The sequence below is a fragment of the Coptis chinensis genome, chromosome 8 (genome assembly GCF_015680905.1).
Source record: "Coptis chinensis isolate HL-2020 chromosome 8, ASM1568090v1, whole genome shotgun sequence".
Classification (NCBI taxonomy): Eukaryota; Viridiplantae; Streptophyta; class Magnoliopsida; order Ranunculales; family Ranunculaceae; genus Coptis; species Coptis chinensis.
Genome location: NC_141463.1, coordinates 53,100,677 through 53,125,523, shown reverse-complemented (window position 1 = coordinate 53,125,523; position 24,847 = coordinate 53,100,677). Strand labels below are relative to the sequence as shown.

Sequence of the window (24,847 nt, the reverse complement as noted above, 5' to 3'; positions counted from 1 at the left end):
TGCTAAGTTTACATGTGAAATCACCAAATTGTCCTCAAGTCTAATCCATGCAATTAATGGAAAAACTTGCCAACTCTCATGTACGGAGCTAATAAGAATGAGAATCTTTGCCCAACATCAATTTTGAAGCAATTTTGATCTCTTCCCAATAAAACACTGTGCAAAATTTCCTAGATATTTTTATTTTTTACCCTTTTTTCTTCTTCAGCTTCATGCTTGAAACAAATTTCCACACCAAATTTTGAAGTTGTATGTCATTGCCCAATTACATAAAAAAAAAATGTATGTAAACCTTGTAAACATTACCCTAATTATTATACTCTTTTCAACTAAATATGGGCTAATGTTTGTGTTGGTGTCTGTGTGGAAGTTAATGCTACCACCCTCCATTTGTGTTCAAAACTGCATCTTTAATTTGATGTAAAAGCTCACCACTTTAAACATGGAACATCAAATAAGGAAACAAGGACAATAAATAGGGGTTGTACAATATTTGTTAAATGTTGAATCATCATACAACCCAAGCAGGACATTAAATGTGCGTATATTGGCTATTGATACAATAAAGCTGGATTCTTGATACTGTTGATTGAAAGAAACCCATGAAAGAAAACCCGAATGTTTTTAGTGTATATATTTGAACTCATTGATACTGAAATTCGAAAAAATAAGTCGATATTATATCGGAACCCATATTATATTGTCTGAAAAGAGTATAAATAAAATGAAAAATTGGCATTTATAATGTCTTGTACATGATATATAATGTCTTACTATGACAAGCAGAATTATATTGAAGCTGAACTTGAAGAGTTCAATATCGAGCAAATACCACTTCAGTACCGGCCGATTATTCCTAAGTTATATGAAGGTACAGTTATTGTAACGGGGTTAGGAACCCAACATATTCCTCTCGAACTTAACGATCCATCTGATGGGGAAGACAGTGTATATATACCAGAGCTACCTTTAGCGAAAGTTAGTAACCAATCTGTAAGTCTTCCTGAAGTCATTAGGATTGCCGAAAAACAACTTCCAAACTCATATAATTGGAGGGAAGCTGATTGGGAGGATTACATGTTGAACCCCATTATAGATGGATGACCTAGGAGATGGTGAGGCTGGTCATGAATTAGTGTTGGATGATTCTGATGATGATGCAAGTGATGGACATGTTGTCTTAACCAATGATTTAGATGGTGGTGGAACTGATGAGGAAGAGCTTGAAGTTGATGAGCAAAGTGGGGGAAGCGATGACCAAGGGTGTGAAGTTGAACAGCAAGGTGGTGGACGGGGATCGGTTACTAATCTTGCAGGACTTGGGGGGAGAGGTGAAAATGTTGATGGGTTAAGAGGAGGTGATGGACGGACGCCAATGCTTTGTGATCAGGGGACATGTGCCACATTTAGTGGTGGTGTGTCATACAGACACATGGTCGGAACACCCCACATTGCTCGAGGAATTTGCCCATTTGGTCCATATGTCAGGAGTGTAGCACCGAACAGAGAAAAATTTGGTGTAGGCGCCCGACACGGTGGGCAATTTGTTAGAAGAGCAACACTAGGAGGTGAACAGGGTCTGAGAACATATTGTAGGAACTGTTATTTCAGTGAGATGGGAAGCAATTGAATTTGCGATGGCGAGAGTTGGTATGCCTAGAAGGTTCATTAAGTGGGTTAAAGTGTGTGTGGAATCAGCTCATTACTCAATCATGATTAATGGAGCACCATATGGGTATTTCAAGGGAAGGAGAGGGATACGACAAGGAGACCCAATTTCCCCATACTTGTTTGTCATTGTGATGGATCTTTTTTCAGAAATCATGCACTATACTATAACAACAAATGAGTATAAACTACATCACAAATGCAATAATCCAGTTATTACTCATTTGTCTTTTGCAGATGACTTGATGGCGTTCATACAGGGGGATGCCCAAACAGCCACAAAGCTCAAAGAAAATCTGAACACTTTCAAAGCTTGCACAAGACTAGAAGTGAATATACAAAAAAGTCAGATATTCTTTGTTGGAGTGGATGATAGCACATGTACAGAGATTGAGGGGATACTGCAATTCCCATTAGGAGAGCTGCCGGTGAAATATTTGGGACTTCCCTTAATTACAACAAGATTGAGATCACCGGATTGTAGCCCTTTGCTCACAAAGGTTACAAGCAGGATACAGAGCTAGAAAGGAAAGGCTTTGTCGTATCCAGGGAGATTACAGCTGGTTAAAGCAGTACTTAACAACCTGAGTGTATACTGGTTTGCATCATTTATTATACCACAGAAGATTATTGATGATATCAATAGGTTGTGTAGAAATTTTCTATGGACAGGGCCTGACTGCCACCAGTCACATGCTTTGATTGGATGGGAGGATTTGTGCTACCCATATGAGGAGGGAGGACTGGGTTTGAGGAATTTGGCAAAGGTGAATCAAGCAGCCAACATGAAGCATATCTGGAAAGTAGTAACAAAGGCAGATACACTATGGGTGGATTGGGTACACAAGAACTTGATCAAAGGGCGGAACTTCTGGCAGCTCAAAATACCAAATGACTGTTCATGGAGCTGGCGAAATCTGTTAAAGGAGAGAAAGGAAGCAGCGCAAGTGGCTATACATCAAATAGGAGACGGAAGCAACACAAGTTTTTGGTTTGATCCTTGGGATCCGAGTGGAATTTTGAAAGATAAGTTCCCGCAAGTATTTAAGTATGATTCCACATGTCACATTAACGCTAAGGTTGCTGAATTCATTGTACAAGGAGAATGGCACTTTCAAGATCAAATAAAGGTTCACATAAGAGAGATAGTGGAGCAGATTGATTATGAAACAGAAATAATGGGGGGAAGAGATAAGTTGGTCTAGATGACATCAATTCACGGCGACTACACCATGAGGGACACTTATGAAAGATTAAGAGGAACTAAACAACTAGTACCATGGCATCAGCTGATCTGGTTTTCAAATCGAATACCGAGACATTCGTTTATCAGCTGGATGGCAATCAAAGGGGGACTAAAAACACTAGAAAAGATGAAGGAATGGAAGAAAGTGTCTAATGATACATGCATATTGTGCTGGAAGGAGGTGGAGACAGCATAACACTTATTCCATGGCTGTGAATACTCTAAGGAAGTGTGGCAGATGATTATACAGAAAATGGGATACAATAGAATACAGGCGAACTCATGGCAGGCAGAGATTGAATGGGTACAGAGCAAATCAGAGGGGAAGGGGCCGAAACAAGATGCTATAAAGTTAGGATGGAATGGGTATATATACTGGATATGGCGAACGCGAAATGAAAAGATTTTTGAAAATAAGCAGGCACTTGCGACTCAGGTGGTGTGGAGAATATTATGTGATGTCAAAACTAAGTTGCAATCAATGGAGATAAAGATGGCTGATGGACCAGAGAAGCAACGTTTTAGCAAATTGTGGAATGTTGACGTGAGTTCGAGAGTGAAGAAGACGAAGTATTGTAAATGGGACAAAGCTAAAGAGGGAATACAAAATTTAAACACTGACGGTACTCTACATGGGCTTCTAGGTGGATGGGTCGCGGTATTAAGGGATGAACAGGGGCAAGTTCGAATAGCAAGTAAAGGCAGATCCAACAAGCGGACCATTGCCTTAATAGAGCTTCAAGGTGTTGAACAAGGGCTGAAGATGGCTATTTCATAGGGCATTAGGAAGTTAAGAGTGAAAACGGACTCAGCAAATGTAATTGCTTTTTTCTCTGAGAAGCAATATCCATGGCAAGCAGAACAGCTGATGAGGAGCATTAATCAGATGAGATAGGAACTAGAAAGTTTCACTATCACCCATGTATACCGGGAAACTAACAAACTTGCAGATGCATTGACAAGTGACATTCCAACAGTTAGCTATGTAGAGTTAGTACCTAGTTCTTTTTCGAAGGATGTAAAAAAAATAATATATGATGATGCAATAGGCAAACTTTATATTCGATTGTAACAAGCTATTTACCCTTTTCTTTTTAATGAAAATGGGTAGGGGACCTCTATAACAACCTCGCTTGCCCATAAAAAAAAACACATATTTTGAAGACTCTATTATCTCAGACTTGTCCTTTTTGAATATCCATTTTCTTCATTCTTAACCTATCACCTAATCTCCGCAACATCTAATAAAAACCTCTAGCTTAATTAGGAATATGTTAGTGTGATAGTAAGTGGCAGATGTGTTTGATCGACTTCGGCTTCCTTGTATGTTATTGAGATTGTAAGATAAAGTGTGCCCACTATACATTGGAGTGAGCGAAACTTGAGTGGAAAAATCAGAGTGTTTTTTGTCTTGACATATATGTGAGGACCAACTTAAGGACGTTATTCCAAAGTTTCAGAAACAGACCTGTTATTGCATTTCATAACATAGTTTATTATATATATGTTTATCCGTAGATGATTGATTATTATGCACGTATTAGCTTAGATTTCAAATTGATTATTCTGTATTCATTACTAGTGAGATGTATAGATATCTGAGAATAAATTAGAAAACAATAATTTTTATTTCTTAGTTGTTGTAGTATAGATGAAGTTTGTGAGTACCTTATCTAGAAAACTCTCACGAGGGTATAACTCGTCTACTAGGGAATTCCTAGTGGTTTAAGGCCTTATTGCATATGATAAATGCAATCGCACTCAGCGAAACGAGATTAGTTAGAACTCCATTTTTTGTCACTTATTTTAATTTCTCATATTTGCTTGAAGACAAGCAAAATGTTGTTTGGGGGTAGTTTGATTAGAGTCCAAAACTGTAGTTTTAACCCCTTAATAATATTACATTTAGACCAATTATGTGTATAATAGATAAGAGTTAGTACTGTTTATGTGCTTTTGTTTATTTCAGGTTTTTGAGTCAAATATGTAAAGAAACATGTCACTTTTGCAAGAGAAATGAGCAAAGGTTGGTTGCTAAGAGGTTCTATGACTAAAAACCAAGATTCAAAGAGAAAAATCCTTTTTAAAGCCCGGTCAAAAGCTAAAAAGTCAAAGTCAACGCGGGCAGAAATAGAGCATAAAAGTCAACAGAATATCCACAAGCCGTATCTTTAGACTCAAACTCGGAATTGGGCCTATTATATGTTAAAACGACCGGCTCAGAAAGAGATTTCTAACGGTCCTAGCCTTGATTTAATCAAAGAAGTAAAAGTGGACGAAAAAGCTGTTGTAGTAATTTCTAACAGAGAAACCCTTTTTGAACTTAAGTAATTAGGTTTTGGGCTTGATTTAAGGGAACAAAACATGGATCCAAAGCCCATGCACGAAATTATAAACCTAGCCCTCTCCTATATAAAGAGGACTAAGACATAATATAGCTCTCAAATACTTAGGTTTTAATTCATATAACCCTTCCATTAGTTTTAAGTTAGTTAATTATTCACTATTAGTTTTTAATATAGTTTTCATTCTTAAACTCTCTTCCATTAGATTAATAAAGCCAAGTTATTGTTATTATGATACTTTCTTCTTATTCTTCTATTAATGATGGTCTAATGAATCTGAGCTAAACCTCCATTAGAGGGGTTTGATAAAGCTTTGATGAAGACTTGATGTGTTAATATAGAAATAGTTGTAGTAATCTATTCCACTCAAGAAGTTAGTTAATTCACCATGAAAATGAGTTTAAATTGCCTCACATGCTAATTATTAGTTGGTAGAGATTGCCATGAATAATTAGGGATTAAAAATACCCAACCTTCATGTGAAAGCATAAAGATTAGGATTACAACAAATATATACTAACATATTAAGAATAAATCAAGGTGAAATCAAATCTCCCTAATATCTCTCTTCTCATTCACATCTTATAATCAAATTGTCATAGTATAGTTTAGAACATTTTAATTAGCTATTTCACCATATTAGTATAATTTACTTATTGCTCTCGTTGATATTATAGAATTGTTAAATTAGTGAAACTGTTACGTCTAAGGAACTAGGAGTGGAACGAATTCCACCATATCGCAAGATAATCGAGAGTAGAAAACTTTGATCTAGAATAAATCTTTTTTAGTTTTACTTATTCTTATCATAATTAGTTAAGAGTAAGTAAAACATTAGTTTTTACTTATATCAGTAGTAAATAAGGTAAGATGGATCCATCTCCCAATACCAGCTCAAACTCCGCTTGGTTCCACGGTACCTTAAGTCTTTCTCTTTCTCTATAACCTGAAACTTTCATGTTCGGGTATTGTACAAATAACACGTGAGATATAATGAAGGACATTCCATATAAACTCTTGCATACAAGACTAATGGCGATAATGTGCTCCAGACAATGTACCACCCGTCTTACCTTGAGGGGTATGACCACGTTCTCATTCGTGGTCCGTGGCTCCCTAGAGATAATAGCTCCACGGAATATCACGATATTTGGGGACAACCTAGCCTGTCCATACATACATCTCTGCCAAGGATGGGGACAAGACTTGCTTGCCCCCAGTGTACGATGGGAACAGGAATCGCCTACCCCAGCCTGGTCGCGGACTCAGATTGTGAGACCAATTGCTTGTTCGTGGATAAGTCTCGCTTTCCCCTAGTGTAACTCTAGTTAACAATTGAGTCACTACCCGTCCGTCTATTATGTACACAACGAAAATAGGCAAGATATAGTAGATAAGCTCAGCTCCTTTCTCATCAATCCAAAGTACCTCATATGGTGTACTAATAAACGACAACATCACAAACAATTCAAAGCAAGTTAATATCTAAGATCACATAAACCATCAGCTCAAAGACCATTACAGAATATACGAGGATAACATTTTAATATGACCAATAATTTCACTCCCATATCAGTAGGTTTAAATCACATAGAACTGGACTATACACATGCAGGCAAAAAAGATACTAATACTACTACAACCAAACCTATTTTCCAAACAAGATAGCATCTCAAAATAATTTATAACCAAAGGTTTCACCTTCTTTTATCATGCATAAAAGCACATGCAACACCATGAGATTGCCCAATTCCTCAAAAATCCAGTCCCTCTCATCTCGTTTGATTTTTCCCCCAAATCTAATTGATGATTTATCCCTAAACAAATAATAACCGGAGTATGGATCCTTGTCAAAAATCAAGCATACCCATTTCTCAAATTTCATGACATAATGTACATTCTCTCAAATTATTGTACAAGCCATCGGAGTCTACTATAGCCTCTTCTGTTATAAACATAATGCCCTATTAATAAATTTCATGACCTTAACAAGAATAGCAAGTTCTCCTTATAATGTAACTGTAATATATTATAAAGGTTAAGAGGCTACCTGCTCCGTTGTCACACCCGACCGATTTGACCAAATTAGACTAGTGATAAGATGATTACACCATAGCTTTGAAGGTCCTTTAGGGTGTCAATGCAAATATGTCTCCTGTAATACGAAACCATTTGATCCCATTGTAGGTGCCCATGTGGTTTGGGGCCAAAATCAAGAGTCATGCCCATTTCATGGATGTTTCCCTCTTTAGCTCAATTTCTCAAACACCTATTGTGAAACTTTGTAGAGCACCTCATTTGGCAACAATATTCTTCTTCACCATATTTGTACATCTCAGAAGGTATAACAATAGGACCAATTGCCCCTCATAACTGAGTTAATGCATTGCAATTCAACTGATGAGAAAGGGCTCCCACAGTCTTATGATTTGAGCCGTGAAGTAGTTTATAATGTTGGCCACCAACACCAACTCGAATGGGATTCGATATTCAGTGCACCCCTAACTTTGTATGGAGCTATTTCATAGAGATATATTGGTAGCCTCACGTCCAAGACCAGCAAAGATTAGAGATATCAGGTTAGTAAGACAAAGAGACATTGCCTCACGTTCTCGACCCCTCAAAACATATTGGTCTGTAAGCTCCTCTATCTAGAAACATTGATTCCACCAGAAAAAAGAAAACCAAAAATAATTCGGGACAAACCGAAATTTAAGATAACCGAAAAAGGACAGTGAGAATCACTATTACTCCTACAAAACCAAAGTTGATTGAGCGAAATCTGTCAGTAAACTTAACCCAAGCAAAAACGTGGATTCCCTTACCAAAGAGAACCCAAAAAATATAATAATAAGATGTATCGGCATTTTAATGGGATATGAACACTTAGCTGCTAGTAATTTCTTTTGTGACACCGGACCAAGCTGCAAGTAACCGCTGAAATGTGATGCCTTTTAATTGTATTTGTTGCCAGAATGTTCATAGCTGCTCAATAGTTTGTAGATAGCGTAGCTTTCTCATTCGCATCGCATATCCCCACAGACGGTGCCATTGTATGATCCCATTTCATACACACTAATCTTATAAGTCTACGGCCACTCCTCGGTTTCCTGTCGAAGATGAGAAATAATCGCGATTTGACTTGATCAGCTGAACCCATTTGGGTTGCCTACATACACCCGAACCCTTCTCGGAGGATAAAGCTGTATCGTAGTTCTCCATTCCTTTTTTCTCTCTCCTTCTTCGACTCTCCCCCTTCCTCTTTCTCTTTAGCCGCCTCTCTCTTTCTTTAGGTAAAAGTTCTTGGACCTCCTGATCTTGGGCCCATCTATTTGGCCCAATACCACACAAGGTCCACCTCTCTCTCTCTCACTTCTTTTCTGTCTATATTTTTGTTATCTCCTTTTCCTCTAGGTGTTGTACTCTTGGGACCCTTTTACATGTGGTCTCAGTATCGCTCTATTAACTATTATTTTATTAGAGATGCGGTCGGAAGAAGTTTATATTAAATTTAGAGGTATAAACTTTAGGCATTATACAGTTTACACCCCCCATTTGGAGATCTCGTAGGTGGATTTTGGGGTATAAAATCTCAAGGGTTTAAATTTACACTCTCAAGGCTCAACCCAATTAAACTTTTTGCCATTTCTTGGAATTACCAACTACGACGAGTCCCTAAAATTAGTGAAAATGGATAAAGTTGTTCGCTGTTTAAACGACAGTTTGACCAACTGTTACGACGACCAAATCTAGATACAACGTGTACGCTTGGATTAGGTTCCACCAAAACCGGCTGCCAGATCCCTATTCCTCACACTATATATAGCTTACCTCCAATTCAGACAAGAAAAGAATCATCGCTAGGGTTTTCATATTCTCCAACTAGTGCATTTGAATGGGTTGATTCGGATGGTGTTATTCCAGCTCGATCGAAGAGATCGGGGAATATTAATTTAATTAGGGTTTAAAAAAAAAAAAGTTTATTACAAGAATGTCCAAGTTGGTCAACAAAATGACTATACAATCTGAAATTTACTCTTCTTCTTCTTCTCATCGTCATCGTTTGAAAAAACTTGAAAAATGGAATCGGCGTGGTAATTTGAATTAACGTTTACATCATGACTTTTTCTTTAGCTTAGGATTTTCTTCGATCTAGAAAGAGAGTGTCCGGTTTTTGCGGTTTTATAAATATAGAGCTAGCTTGGTTTTATAATTCTTGCTGAGTGACTGACAACTCGTGACTTGAGGTAATATACTGTTTTTTTTTATCATATTGTTTTATGTCTTTTCATTTAGATACTTTTCATTCTGTGTAATTTACTAAAGTTGTGGTTTGATTACGGATTAAATATGCTTTATGGTAGTATCTAAATAAGAAGTTGTTAATGCCAGGTGTTACGTTGTTAACCATCTTGCCTAGCAGACTTAGTAGCAATTCCTAGATGTTTGTGGTTTACTTGGCATTCGATCTGGATTCTTTTAAACGTGTGTGTTATCTTTGGTGTTTGCCTAGGAAAGATAGTGTTAAATGCATTTTGTGGAGAGTTTAAGACAGTGGGCTTATCCAAATATGTGTTATTCGCTTAGATGCATGTTGTGGATAATTTTTACTAGTGCCATTGTTTAGGGTTTATGGTTAGATTGTAATTGCATGGTGTTTTCAAAACTATATATTGGGGAACTTTTAATCTTGAGTTTTTAAGGATACTTAGGAGCTTATTATGAGGTGATTTATGCTTATTAAGAGCTTATTATGGGAGTGAATTGTATGTTAGTGCCCAAGGCAAACTCTAGCGAGTCCTTTTTGTAAATGTTTAGCAAATGGTTTAGTGTGGACTGTGGAAAGTCCCTCTTGCCGACTCGCAGGGAAGAATATTCAAGCAGTTCACCCAGCATTCCGTGCTAGCTTCTGGTAACATTTTTTTTTTGGGGAGTGTTTGTCAATTTGTAGCACTCACTGCTTGTAATGCAAAATAAATTATATGACAAACAAACTAAATGCAACTATTATCGCATAAGTCAAGAGATCAAAGATGTTTTGAGCGTATGTTGAACTGTCCGAAATGCTGAACTGCTTGCATACTTGGTTGAAGTTATGTGACTCTGTTTAAAAACGCTTGCATATTAACTGCTTGGATCTAGTTTGATTTGAAGTGAGATTGAAGATAGAGAGAAATAGAGAATAAGAAAGGGAGTTTAAAATTTGACAAAGAGTCTTCCCTATTTGATCCACGAGAGTATTCCCTATTCGAACTGGAGAGAGAAGGGATAGTGCATGTCCCTGCAGATTTAAGTACTTGTACAAAACAAAATGTCAATTGGGTAGGGATGTGCTCACTTGCCTACAAAACAAAATGTCAATTGGGTAGGGATGTACAAAACAAAATGTCAATTGAGGCTTATGTCTTGTCCCACATATTGGCAAATCATGTTAGTAATGCGTTAAATTTCTTGGATTGCATGGGAGGAGTTGCACACGCACACAGCGCATATGCATGTGCAATTTCTCATATTTTGGTCGGAAAGTATTTAACAGCTTATCTCTATTTCTGGATAATATTTCTTTTACAGATAAAGATGGGGAATTTGGGGGTGGGGGTTTGCAGTTTTGCCCTTGCACACAGCGCACAGGCACGCTAAAAAATTGCAACTGTACATATACTATGTTTTCTTCTTATTGTGTTACCCTCTCATCTATGAACTCTTTATTCAATTTGTTAATATCTTTGATTTCTCTTTTTTGAGACACAGCCGAGAAGGATTTGTAGAAATACCTTTTCACAGCTGTCCTGTTTGTTTTCTTGCCGACTATTATCTGAAGTTTGGTTTTGATTAACGTACAGAGTCGCAATAATTATATTTATTCTAATAAGAGTGCTTTGTCGTTTTCATTCACGTAGGGCTAGGTATCTCATGGACGTTTTCCCTCCTTGTGATATAGCATCTGGATGTGTATATAGTGCCTCTGACTCAATCGATGCACTTGTAAATCATAAGCAACATATATGTAGTAAAAACATCAGCACTGAGGTCAATGTGGTACCAGAAATCGGAAACACTTCTAGCGAGGTCCTATATGTTCAAGAAGTAGAAGAACTAATGTCAAGCTGTACTCTAGCTATTGATGAGGAGTCAAGCCACTGTCAGGAGAAAGAAGATTCATCTGATAAACTTAAAGTCAAAGCAGGTTGGCTCCTCAAATGCAACAGCTGAGAAGGTCTTGGGCAAATATGCAACGTTCCCCAGCTCCAGAAAGCTTGCAGATCCTGTTTCTGCAGTTGGTAATGATGATGTCCTTGACATATCTTGTGATGGTGGGCAGTGCTCTATGGCATCTGACAATCCAGCTTACGCCCGCTCAATATCTTTACCTGTGAGTTTCCAACCTTTATATCACCATGTATTTATTCTTTTTCAATTCTTTGAAGAATAAATAATTGCTATATATTTGAAAGCCCATATACACTAAAGATCTATGATCAGACATAATTTCGATAGTCGTAATTTTCTGAATCTACACAATGTTGTGTTTGGCTACATTCAAAGCTGTCAGGACTTTCTTTTTCTTGGCTTTTAAATAAGTTTTATCAAGCTTGATGCATGTTCTCTCTTGCAGGCCTGTATATGGTTTAAACAACTTTGTTTTACTAGAAAATGTCCTTTAACTTATAAATCACTGACATCGCTCTTGACAGTTGCTAAGCAAATTTAATCAATTTGAAGCAGCTGTATACAAGATTCAGTTAAAAGGTGATATACGAAGTTAGCTAGTGTTTGTAAATGTGATTGCCAAAGTGCAAGACAAGTGGATATTTTTCTCCTTTCAATATATATATATACATGGTACACGTATAATTTAGTTTTTTTTCTCTGTTACAAAAACAGCTTAGAACCCTGCTTGTCATTTACCTATTTCTTACATTCTATTTCATTGATCGATAAACGTTTTGATTGTCTTTCTTGAAGCTGCTTTTAACACTCTTTTCAGGACAAAGAAAAAAAAAATGATTAAATTGATTAATCAAAATAAAGGACCATGAAAGAAATGTAGAAATGTAAATAGGGTAAAATAAAAAATGAGCGCATCCTGACTTGATTTATATGTTAATTGCTTACAACACTTAATGACTGATGAAGCCTCATGGCACCTATGTTTATGTTATTGCAAAAAGTGAGGTATCATTCCATTTTATTATTATCTTTTTGACTTGTCTGGACCGTCGTAGATCAGAAAAAGTTGAAATTAAGAATATAAAGTGGTATGGTTAGCGGTCTTTCCTGATGTGTATGAGCTTACTTATTGAACTTAGATTAGTTATACACTAAATTCAGAATGTCGTTGGAGCTGCACTTTTAGAGTATTGTTAAACAAAGTTTTTAAATGTTAATGGTTTACAGTGTTAAGTAAGTGTTAGCTAGCTTCGAGGCTGATGTGCAAGCTCTATTACATGCATTGTGTTATATTTACGCTTGTCAGTTAAGTACCTGAACAAAAAAATGTTAAGCACTGATCAGAAAATAGTTAATTCTGAGCAAGTAAAGGTTTCATTTATGGATCTAGGATAACTACATATAAAGGGAATAGCTGGAAAGATTGTAGGACGTGGAAGAATGTCATTATTAATATCTTAGATTTGATAAAAAAAAATATAATATTTGAAGTTTGAGATCTTTTTCATCATATTTGGCAGAACAAAAACATACGAATTGCATGATTCCAGCTTTGAGCTAAACTCTTGCGAAAAAGAAAAAATAAATAAAGAAAAAGTTATAGTAATGAAGGTGTGCGGTAGCTAGCTTGAGATAATAAAATATATTGCACCATTTCAAGAAATAGTAGTTGGTGTTTATTGACGTAGATAAAACATCAATCAGATTATAGCATAGGGAAGAATAAGTTTTCCATAAAAGTATGCTCAAGGCTTGCAAAAGATGAGGCTAGATTTTTGGTTGCAGGTCCTCCTAAGGTAAAACATATGTGCACGGCATTGGAAATCAGTGCAATGTGGCATTGTGCATTAGAAATTGCACAGTGCAACTCTGTAAAGGGCACACAAAGAAAGAGGCTGTGATATTGGTTATTCTTTCATTTGAGTTATCTCAGTGAGAACTTAACAAAAGTATCTATTTTATTGTAAACCAATTTGCAGTATGATTTTAGTGCATTGAAGTTTGGAAAAATTAGGTACTTCCTTTCTTTTTAAAGTGTGTAGAAGTTTCTCACTAAAATTTGGAAAGATAGTATACCCACATGTTCAAGATTTTATATTAGAACACAATCTTTCTTTCAAGTTGGCAAGATGGAAAATGCATGTGTCCTGCTAATTGTCATTCTGCATTTTGTCGTCTTCAAAATCTGATGTTTCCTGTTAATAAAATATTAAATCTAATGGCTTACCCTATTAATTGCTTCCGAGATTTTAAACGTCCCAACTATGCTTGGGATTTCAAAAATGCTTTTATACTTTTAATAGTACTGATTTTTTGAAACGACAAATGAGTTGTCAAAATAATGTTTCTATTGCTGGGTTATTAATTCCTTGTAATTGTACACAAATTAAGCAATTCTTGACAAAAATTCTTGTACCCATCTTATTATGCTTCTTCCTCTTAGACTTCTTTGAAGCTTGTGTCTGCTATGAAAGGCAATCGTGAGAGGCAGGAGCCACATGAGAAGTTCCTGACAGTGAGGTGGGCCCCTGATGTGTATGATCCACCAGTTACTTCCCTCTCTCACACAGTGAAGGGCTACAGCCAGCAGCGTTCCAGGACCAACAAGAAGAATAGCAAGAACAAGCATAAAGGGAAGTCTTCACGGGGTAGCACCGATAAGAAACACTATCGGAGACATAATGGGAACTCTGAACTGCGGTCCAAGTCACCAGCGACCGGCAATGGGTTATTCAATGAATCTAGTGTTGATTTCTTGGACTTCTCTGCTACAGGGAAGGAGTCTAATTGTGGGAGTAGCTTCCTCAGGACATCACTCCATAAGGTGCACATCCCATTTGCTGAGGCTACATAATTGCTGGGCTGTTGGTTTCATGCTGCAGTGTTTTGTAAATAAATAAATTTGTTGTGTTGTAAACTTGTAACGACAGTAGGTGATCAGTCTTTGTTGTGTGTGCGTGGTTCTTAAGCGTTTTGGTTGGTTATATGTTGATATTCAATCTACAAAGTTTCGATAACTTGATTATGTCATTTTTGAGAGGTTGATTGTGCATAATTGTACCTTCAGGGTAACATGTTTTCTTTGATCAGACCTTTTTAATTTTTTTTTCTTTGATCCGTGTAGTTCCTTTTTGCTCAGGGCAGTAATCAGTATATTATATACGAGGGACTGAAGTTTTGGGAACCTGATTGATGTTTCTGATAGTCCAATGTTTTTTTTCCTTTTTGAATATCTGCCTTCACCATTTGGGCATCTGCCTTCACCATTTTGGCGATGTTTGCTGGAATTTCAGGGTCATGTGTTGGAAATTGCGGATATGTCTAGCCTTCCGTTTTGGGCGGCGGTATTGACACCCCACTTTATGGGACTAACACTTTTTTGGATGATATATAACATATATAACATATGTCATTCAAAAGGGGTGCTGGTCCCATACCGCGTCTTTTTTTTTTTATAGTTTTTGCTTTTGTCACAACTAGCATTGCATTCCTGAGATTTTTGAGCTTTCTCTAGGCCTTCTAGTGTATTTCACAACTTGCATTACTTGAACAATGAAATCTTTTGATCTATTTGACTATTAGTAATTTCTGAAAATTGTGCACTTTGCTAATCAATCTTCAAGCTTACATCCAGAATTAGTAGTTCGGCTATTCTGTTTTTTACAGCTTCCTTATCCTTAGTCTTTGGCATAAGTTTTGTATTCTATCCTTATGTATTTGTTGAACTACTTTTTCAAACTGTGAGAATCAATAATTCCTCATGCATTCTAGGATGAACTAGCGCATAATATATACATCACGAAATCATACAAAATCTACATTTTCGATGTTCTGAAGCAAGTTCATCCTGACATCAGTTTTATTAGTGATATATTTGAGAAACTGGCTCAGGAAGCTTCCCGACTTGCTCGGTGTAAATAAGAAGCCTAATTTACTTCTCGAGAGAATCAGACTTCTGTGAGACTTGTTCTTCCTGGAGCTAAACATGCTGTTTCTGAAGGTACTAATTAAGGCTGTCACCAATACGTCTAAAAGTTGTAATAGTGCTTTAGTGGGTCAGGGGTTCATATCTGGTTCGACTGGTATAGTAGAATACGTACGGTCTTTGATCTTGTCTTGAAATTAAATGAAATGAAATAGTTTTAGGGGAAACTTCCTGAATCGGAATTGACTTAATCTTAGTACAAATGAACCCGTTGAATACGGCAGAAATGATTTATTCCACTGCCGGACGTGGCCCCTATTTACTGATTGTATGAAATGCTCCTAATACCCTTCAAGGTATTAGTGTTTTGTTTTTAGAAAAAATGATATATCATTATACGAATTTACATATATACCTTTGAATATCTCCCACCCTCTTGTCACATCTCTTCCTACCTAGTACATCAGAAGTTATTTTCTCTATCTTATTCCTACCTTCTCTCTCAACAACTTACACTCCTAAGTACAAAGTCACCAACGAAAACTCCCTTTGTTCCCGCCCAAATTTCAATTCCTTTCCTCTCTTTTCTCCTACCATATTGACCAAATTGTATTGAAAATGTTTGGGAGTTTCCCTATTGTCTTATATCTTAGTTTAGTTGTTGTGAAATGGAGTTCTTGTATAGGAAATGTATGATAGGGTTTGCTTTTTCGTTTTAATCAAAGATATGGTTTTGTTAATCCCATTATAAGTATATGGCAGAACAACGTAGTTTTTATCAGTACAAAAGTATACACGAAAAAAATAAAGATGTGAATGCAACGGTAGAACACGGTAGTTCTAGTTTTTATTTGTTGTACAAATGTATACTTGGGTAAGAACAAATATGTGTATGCCCAAAACTCAATATCGAAAGAGAGAAGTCAAAACATGTAGTGGAGTATGATCTTGCCCATATATATATAAAGTACCAATATATAAACAAATCTAAGAAGCACCACGTGAGCATCTTCAATAATTAGTATTGAAAAGCTATGATGTTGTTTAGAAAATGGTAATATGAGCAGAGGCATCAAAGATCAATTTATTTCCAAAGAAGGTTTATAATGTCTCAATGGTATTGTATGTTGTTTTAGTCTGGAAAATAGATCTGGTGGTAAAGAAAGATCTATATAAATGTTCAATTCGTGGCATACTCCAATTGACGACATGTTGTCTTCGTTTAGGTGATGTTAGTAGTGTAGGCAAAAGTACTTAATTAAGAAAGATTAATCTTAATTAAAGCAATTAAAAACAAAATCCAGTAGCATGTAGTTTAGTTTGTCCATCCAGAGACTTAAGCACTGCATTTTTGTGTTTTTTCACGGTCAACCCCGATTCTACCATTCCGTTCAACCCGGCAAGCAGGTCAAACCACAGGCGTGCAAGTCTTTGGCCACCGTATTTTTTATCATGGCCCCAGTCCGGGTGAAATTGAGACGCTGATTTCGCAGTAGCTGATCTGGAAAAGCCAGTATGAAGACCCCGCAATTGTAAGAATATGTCTACTTTACACAGTCGGCGTATTTGATATTCCACTTTTTCCGAAGCTTCGATTGTGGTATACAACCTTTGTCGAGCATTAAGAGGGCATACTGAAACAGGGTACCGAGCTTTTCGAGGCGGGGTTTAGGATCGGCGATAGGCTCCGCCAGCTAATCATATATCCAACAAGTCCAAGTGGGGAAGTTAAAGACCACCAGTATCCAATGCATGTTTGAGATATTGAAGGCCATCATCATGCCCTTAGATCTGGTGACGTATGGGATGCGGGTGTTTGGTTGGAGCATATCTTCAAAGGTCATCTTTTGGTTCGATGAAAGGTTGGAAGCAAGGACAAAAATCTTTTGTTCCGTAGTCAGGCACGGATCGGTAAGGCTCACTTCAACAGTCGAATACAATGACTCCCAGCTGACCTGCATCAATTGAAACAAAAGTTATTTGCACAATCTCAGAAAGCCTAGAAAAGTACGAGAAAAGAAGTGGGTTTCGGTCAAATAACCGGGATCAGTGTATCGGGGATGACAGTGTAGGACTGCGACGAATCACGTGTTCTGAGTACATCATTAGAGTTTGCAAGTCTGTTATGGGCCCTGTCAAGAAGCGCCATGTAGAGCGAAATGACCTTGGCGACAAAAAGAAATAACAAATTTATCAATAAGACGAAATGAGTTGCGAATTAAGTTGGGTAAGTTCAGAGTAGCAGTTGACATACCTCATCATTTAGCCACTGATTAGGGCTAAACAAGTGGTATGTGCTCATGCTTAAGTCCAAACCACGACCATAAAACCTGAGCTTTATAGAGTTGAAAACACCGGACTTTAATAGGTCGCGTTCATGGTACCACCAATACAACTGTGCAAGGTATTTTGGGTCAGGGCAAAATGCGGACTCCAAAGGCATATTTCTCTTGGTAGCAATGGAGGAATTCCTCTTTATTAATGGGCCACTCACAATCATGTGTTCCAGAAGCCTCTGATCACATAATTCGGCAGCTTGTTCCTCCAGATCACTGAATTTATTCCACCGATTCAACTGAGCAACTCCCAGAGCAGCGTGACTAGAACTCCCAGAGAAACTCCCAGAGCAACTCACAGTACCATGATTGACAATTTCTTCCTGACCCAGAACTTTCCCATCGGTAACCTAAGAAAAAATCAAAATCGAAAGAGATAGTAAGTATCTTCTCTCGACAGGGGAACAATAAAAATATGATATGTGACACTTTAATATATTTTGAAGATCTCCCCACAGTCATTACCAATGGAGTTTTAATCCCACAAGCCACCTGCGTAAATTATGGTTAGAAGTCAGAAGGGAACCCCAAAATGTCTTAGAACTGCCACATAATGTACTACATAGTGTTTGGTACATATTTAAACAACCTTGTCATCCTATTCCACCTTTGTAACAGCAGTTGGTCCAATTTGGACTTCAGATATTCGACCCTTCACATCAGCAGTTTTTTCAACATCATTTTTAAAAGCTAAACCATTAACATCAGCAGTTTTATCTGCCGCATTAAAGTCCAAACCCCGACCACCTTGGCACCGACAATACTCTTCCTCAGTAATCCCACACTTTAACAAGTCCTTTGCTATTCTTTTCCTAATATATGTTTGCCTTTTCGATGCAAAGACAGGCGGCAAATTTCGGAGTAGGCAGTCTGCAAAGGCATGGGTGAACGCGCCACAGCTGTTGTCGTCGTCCTGTTTGGTGCATTTCGCAAACTCTAGATTCCACTGACTACCCAATTTGGCCATGTCTATACATCCACTATCCAGGCTCAGAAGTGTGTAAGGAAGCACTGTCAACAACTTGGTTAAACGTGGTGTTGGGTTAAGAACCCAGTTGGCACCATCCTTCGGTTTCTCCAATGAGTCGTAGATTTGAACACCCCACGTGACAAAGTTAACGACGATGAGGATCCAATGCACTCCTTCAACATTCACCGTCATCATCAACCCACGACATTTTCTCAAGTCTGGCCCCGAATTGTCAAGCCGAACCAGTCCGATGATACGAGTCTTTAAATTACCTACAATTTGCAGTCTTGCTGCAGAAAGCTTATCTTCTATGGGCATATTCTTTTCTTCTAAAACAGTGGCCAATCCGTTGTACAAATCACACAAATAATGTTGTCATTACAATAATAAAATTAAATAAATCATTATAGAATAAATGACTAGAAACATGTGTGAAATTACCGAGAACCACGACTCGGCAACTATGATGTACAAATTCTCCATTCCACCAGGGTGTGCTACGGTAGTGTACCACTGACTCAGTAAGTACATGTAGGAGTCTAGTACCTAGAACCCAAAAAACAAGAATAAATAATCAACAAGTATATGCACATGAAGTACTTTTAATAGACAGAGACATACCACATCATTAAGCCATCCTCTCCCATACAGTCCATAAAAGATGCTAATGTCAATTTGAAACTCACTCCCGTACCGTCTAACAATTTCAGAGTGACTGGTTTCATCATTGTCGTGCTTATTCCAGTAATACGACACTTGTACATACGAGGTATGCAATTCCGTCTGGTCATCTCCAACACTTTTTCGACTAGCAACACCAGGAACTCTTTTTAGCAATCCCACTCCCTTATTGAAAACACCAAGAATCAGATCATGGCAAATGTCAGCCACTTCCACCTTGAGTTGACTCCTCTTGTTTTCTGGGAAAATTCGTAGCTGTGACCTCCGTGCCATATCATCCTACAACACATAAGCAGGGACATAATTTTGTCCATCTTCTTCGCCATCAACCATGATGCAATCTTCCTCCATATTCTCTGACAACAACAAATTCTCAGAAAGTCCAATACCACGATCATCCACAACAGATGTCTCAGAAGTATCCTATGCCAAAAATGGAAGAAGTCAAAAAGCATATATGATGTCTCACAGCAGGGACATAATGTCCCACTAAAATAGCAACCTTTCTATCCACATTTAGATGATAACTTAGAGTAATTTGGGAGTTATGTAAAAAAAGAATAATGTACCTTGACTGTAGTTTCCCCTTCTAAAGGAGTAGTTGGAGCAATTAGAATTTTGGAAATAGTGTTCCCACGAACACAATTTTGTTCAGAATTAGCACCTTCCATAACATCAGCACCACCACCCTGAACACTCACAGCAGGCATAGTGCATCTTTCTTTGGCTTGCATCCCCAATTCTTTTAAAATAGTAGCCTAAAAAAATATAATAATAACCTATAGACACGACAATATTTAAAAAAAAAGTAATTAATAGTGAAGCACAAGAATCGGTATTACCATATCAAATGCAAAATCATCAGTGTATTGTTCGTTAGGATCAAATGCTAGTTCCCCATCTTCTAAGTTGTCCTCACAAATTGGAACAAATTCAACTTCACCATCACCATCACTTGGAGTCACACAGACAACCTAAATAAACAAACTTTATATAAGCTCAGAAAGTAGATATGATGTCTCAACGAAGCCACATAAAGTCCCACTCATATACAAAACATTTAATCTCCACTAAGAAGATAAATAAGTCATAGGGACACATTTAAATTTCAATTACCTTGGACGCACTTATGACATCCACAACCAAAATTTGTGCAATTTCATTACATAAATTTTCCTCTCGATGAGTATGTTCCCCATCGATACCCGCTGTCTCAATCTCAGGAAGCGTCTTCTCATTACCCACTGCCTCTATTTGCAATTGTTGATTCCTTGACACATACGATTGGTAGATTTCCATGTCACTCATGCTCCCCCTCAGGTGTTCACCAGCCCTAAAAGCCGGCTCAGGTTGACTCTGCTTAGTATAACAATTGTTAAATTCTTCAGCCAAAACATCTTTCAGTAAGTCTTCTCCTCCCCTATCAATAACATCAGGTTAACTCTCTGACAACTGCCCACCTCGGTAGGTTCTGAACATCCCTTCCAATTCATTGGGAGGGACAGAGGAGTTAATGGCATGAGTAGTGCACATAACTATTTGTTGCGCCTCAGTATCTTCACTAGGGTTATCAATCTGACCCAGTTGAAGTTGAGTTGGCACTTGGTGGTTGGTGCTGTGACCTACTTTAGATGCGTTGGGCATGTGATTGAAATCCTGTTAGAGATAAAACATAGAAACATAAGTTATTTTGGCATACTTAGCCATAGAGGTGGGGTCTAAGGTGGTTGCAAAAACACCCAACAAACCATGTCCCACTTATGTCGTGAAAATGACCATTTCACTCACCAAACATTCACTTGGCTTCCACAGTCTCTGATTTAGAGCAGGCTCCTCCTTTGGTAGTGGATTGTTGACATGTTTTGGTAGGCTAGTTTGGCCTATTCCGAGTTCAAGACGCCTGTCTTCAACTTCCCCAGGGGACGATAGAGGCTCCGGTTCAGTCCCCCCAACACGCTGGGGAGCAAATGGAGTTCTGTCTACCTTGGACAATGGTTTACATTTGCTTTGGACATATTTTGCAACAGGCATTGTGTCGGGCAAGCTGTTAGTTGAAGAAGTTGTTGCATCCGTGGTGACTTTCATCGCTGACCGTGGTGACCTCTGAGTGGAAGCAGTACCAGACACCCTATTTAGGACTGTGTTTTGGGTTGTAGCCTTATTTTTTGGAGGGTTTCCATTCTTCTTCAGAATTGCTGGAGGTGTCTTCTTCAAAGGTGGTGGTACTTGTTTCTTGTTCAAACTTGCGGTTTCTTGATTGTTTGCCACAGCAGCAACATGTGTCTTCATGGTGATGACCGTATGTTGTTTCTTAGCCAGACTCCCCAGTTTTGTGAAGCTGCTTTCCCTGGCAGTGGGACGTCGCACCCTTTTAGTAGTGGACTCTTCTTCACTTCTAACCCATTCTTCCTTTTCATCCTCTTCCCCATTACCCTCACTATTTTCACTGCTATGTTCTCTTCTAGCATTTTTCCTAACAACTATACTGGGTTGGCCAGTCTCATGAGCAGCAACAAGGAACTCCTTTGCAGTCTTGTTCATCACCTGAAATGAATAAATGTAAAGGAAACAATAAGAAACAGAATTGCAAAAATGCTATAAGAATAGCAAGGCAAACAAAAGGTCTGCATCATAGCCATACCGATTCAGTCTTCTGCTCTAGTCTTCTGTTTTCCAACAGGAGATTGTATGCCATAGTCGGACTGAGCCACTCTCGCTGTCACAATAAAACATAAAAGTATTAAAACAAGTATGAAAATATGTTTAACACAAACGAATTTAGAAGGTTGTGAACACTTGGGTAAATGAATATGAATATACACCTCCAAAGCATCTCGACCACCGGTTCTTCCCTAACAACCTGGGGGGAATGTCTAACCATTCGGAACCACTAGTTTTTCTTGTTACTAAGCTTTTTATCCCATGCACTACCGCGGCAACTGTGTCCAGAACTTGCACCCACCCTTTAAACCATAGGAAGGTCAATGGATCCAACCTTCTTGCCTCCTGAGATGGAATGTGGAGGAATACCCAAAGGGTGAATGCAAGGGCACAACCCTGGAGTGTGCCAGTATACTGTTGGGTAGCGCCTTGGAGAAGTGGTTTGTAATACTATGATACAACTCTTCCAACTTTTTACAAAGGAGTTCATAGGCAAGATACCCCCAAGGAAAAGCATCAAACACCTCCAAATCAGCAGCAATGTCAACCCATCTTACATCGACTTCTTTCGAGCCAGTAGGTATGAGGAAAGCTCCAAGGGCGTACAGCCTATTAAGGCAATGTATGTCATTCTTCATCTCCACATTATGTAATGCATTAGCCTTTGCCACCTCCCTAGCTTGCTCAATAGCAGTCAGTCGAATTTGACCACGTAGGGAACCACGACTTTCCTTAAATTACCTCAATCTGAAATCAGTCAGATTCTTGGGATTCAAATCGTAATAGTTGTTGCTTAGACAGGCGGTGGAAAGCCCGGTGAGTAGCGAGAAATCGGAAGACTTAAAACTGATATATTTGTTCCTAATATGGTAAGTCAATGGTGCAATTCGTCTTTTCAGAACGGAGACAACCAATTGGGGGTGGGTAAAATGATTGTACTTCCTTTGTTTTGGATCCAGAGGGTCCACATTGCCATCAACAGTCAGTAGAAACCCAAACGGAGATGAAGGAAAACTACTTATTTCCTCCATATCAAACCCTTGGAAAAGCTTCTCTTGAAGCATTTTAGGACATCAGTGACAAGTAATCTTCGTTCCTGGCATTCATGCCAGTGCTTCAGGTTTCTTCCTCTTTCCACTACACAACACACATCAAGCCATAGTGTGATAGTATTAGGACAACAAAGCATGGGTAAAAAACAACAACTATGGCTATAGGTAATTAAATTAATTAGATGCATACTGCCTAAATATAATCGAATTCTCTCAGGTCGACCCAATATAAAACACATATAACTAAAGTATTAAATTAAAAACTAAAATACCAGACAAAGGAATAATCCTACTAAGGTTTTCTTTTTTATTAAAAAAAACATGTAATTAAAGCCAACTGTATAAAAGCAAGCAACAAAAAAAACGAACCTTTCAGTTTTGGGGCGTATCGTTTTAGGGTTTGTCATGATTTAAGCAATTCTGAGTTCGAGAAGAAATTCGGTCACGGTTTAAGGAGGAATTTGAAGGGGTTAGAGTTGATGTGTCGAACAAGCGTACATCTCAGTTCCCAATGGTATTTGGGATATTTTCCCCCCAAAACTGATGTTATCTGGGACGCCGCACACATCATAATTAAAGTGGTAGCGTGGTCCGTCTGTAAACCAAGTGTAATCATCACAATAGACTTTGCAGGACAACCCAACTACCTCATAGGATAATATAAAGATAGTTAAGGGCATTATCTATATAATAAAACAACATGGTCTTTAAGCGCTTTGTGTGAAGCCTACATCGGACAACTAACAATTAATACAATCAGTATATCTGACGGTAGACCGGCACGATTAGAGAGTTAGTTGATTCCAATTAGAAAACTACTAAAAGATACTGATTGATATTAATCCTCATAGATATATATACTGATTGTATTAATTGTATTAATTGTTAGTTTTAATTGGAATCAACTAATTATATATATACTTATTTAAAAGGACCTTAAATAAGTACCAAATCTAAAACACCCACAATTTCACCTACAAAATGATTTAAAACCTAATCTTTTGTGCATATGATCTACTAACCATAACGAACATCTCTACAAAAATTCAACTCATTTGACAATTTTTAATATTGGCAAAAGATAATTGCAAAAACTAGACATTTCTGGACCTTTATATATTTTTTCATAAGTGAAAAACAATTTTATCTAAGTTAGAGGATATCAAACGAGTTGAATTTTTGTAGAGATGTTCGTTATGGTTAGTAGATCACATGCACAAAAGATTAGATTTTAAATCATTTTGTAGGTAAAGTTGTGGGTGTTTTAGATTTGGTACTTATTTAAGGTCATTTTAGGAGCCGGGCTATATATATATTAAATTATATCTAATATTTTCATTTGGATATATATATCCATGGGATCCAAGGCTATATAAATCTAATCTAAGTTGATTCCAATTAGGAAACTACTCAAAAGCTTGTAAAGATTTTGATTGATCATTAGCTTCATAACTTGTGTCATAGGGCAGCCTAACTGACTGTAGTGTCTAATTTTTTTGCGAAAAAAATAATCGAGGTGTGTTTGGTTATAATCATGATTCTTGGAAAACGGTGAGTAAATATAGAACATCACTATGTTTTTGTAGGGGAGAGAGTTTGAGCTGAATGTTTATGGGAATGCAAAGAAATACAAAAGAAGAGGATAATCCACTTCTCAGGTTTTTAAGTGGTTTGTGTGAAGCCTACATCGGATGGCTAATAGTTAATACAATCAGTACATCTAAAGGTATACCAGCACGATTAAAGAGTAAGTTGATTCCAATTAGGAAACAATTTTTATGAAAACATACTC

The 24,847-nt window shown here is 37.6% G+C and overlaps 2 protein-coding genes across 2 annotated transcripts; both read left to right on the top strand.

Moving 5' to 3' along the window:
* The first annotated feature begins 1,637 nt into the window (after positions 1-1,637).
* Positions 1,638-2,873, top strand: LOC147481906 (uncharacterized). The gene is made up of 2 exons (XM_086579116.1): positions 1,638-2,168; positions 2,292-2,873. The coding sequence occupies exons 1-2, from the start codon at positions 1,638-1,640 to the stop codon at positions 2,871-2,873; spliced, it is 1,113 nt and encodes a 370-aa protein (XP_086435242.1).
* A 6,127-nt stretch (positions 2,874-9,000) lies between these two features.
* LOC147481905 (uncharacterized) lies at positions 9,001-14,447 on the top strand. Its single transcript, XM_086581366.1, has 3 exons — positions 9,001-9,506; positions 11,160-11,632; positions 13,874-14,447. The coding sequence occupies exons 2-3, from the start codon at positions 11,384-11,386 to the stop codon at positions 14,282-14,284; spliced, it is 660 nt and encodes a 219-aa protein (XP_086437492.1). The 5' UTR covers positions 9,001-9,506; positions 11,160-11,383; the 3' UTR covers positions 14,285-14,447.
* The last annotated feature ends 10,400 nt before the right edge of the window (positions 14,448-24,847 follow it).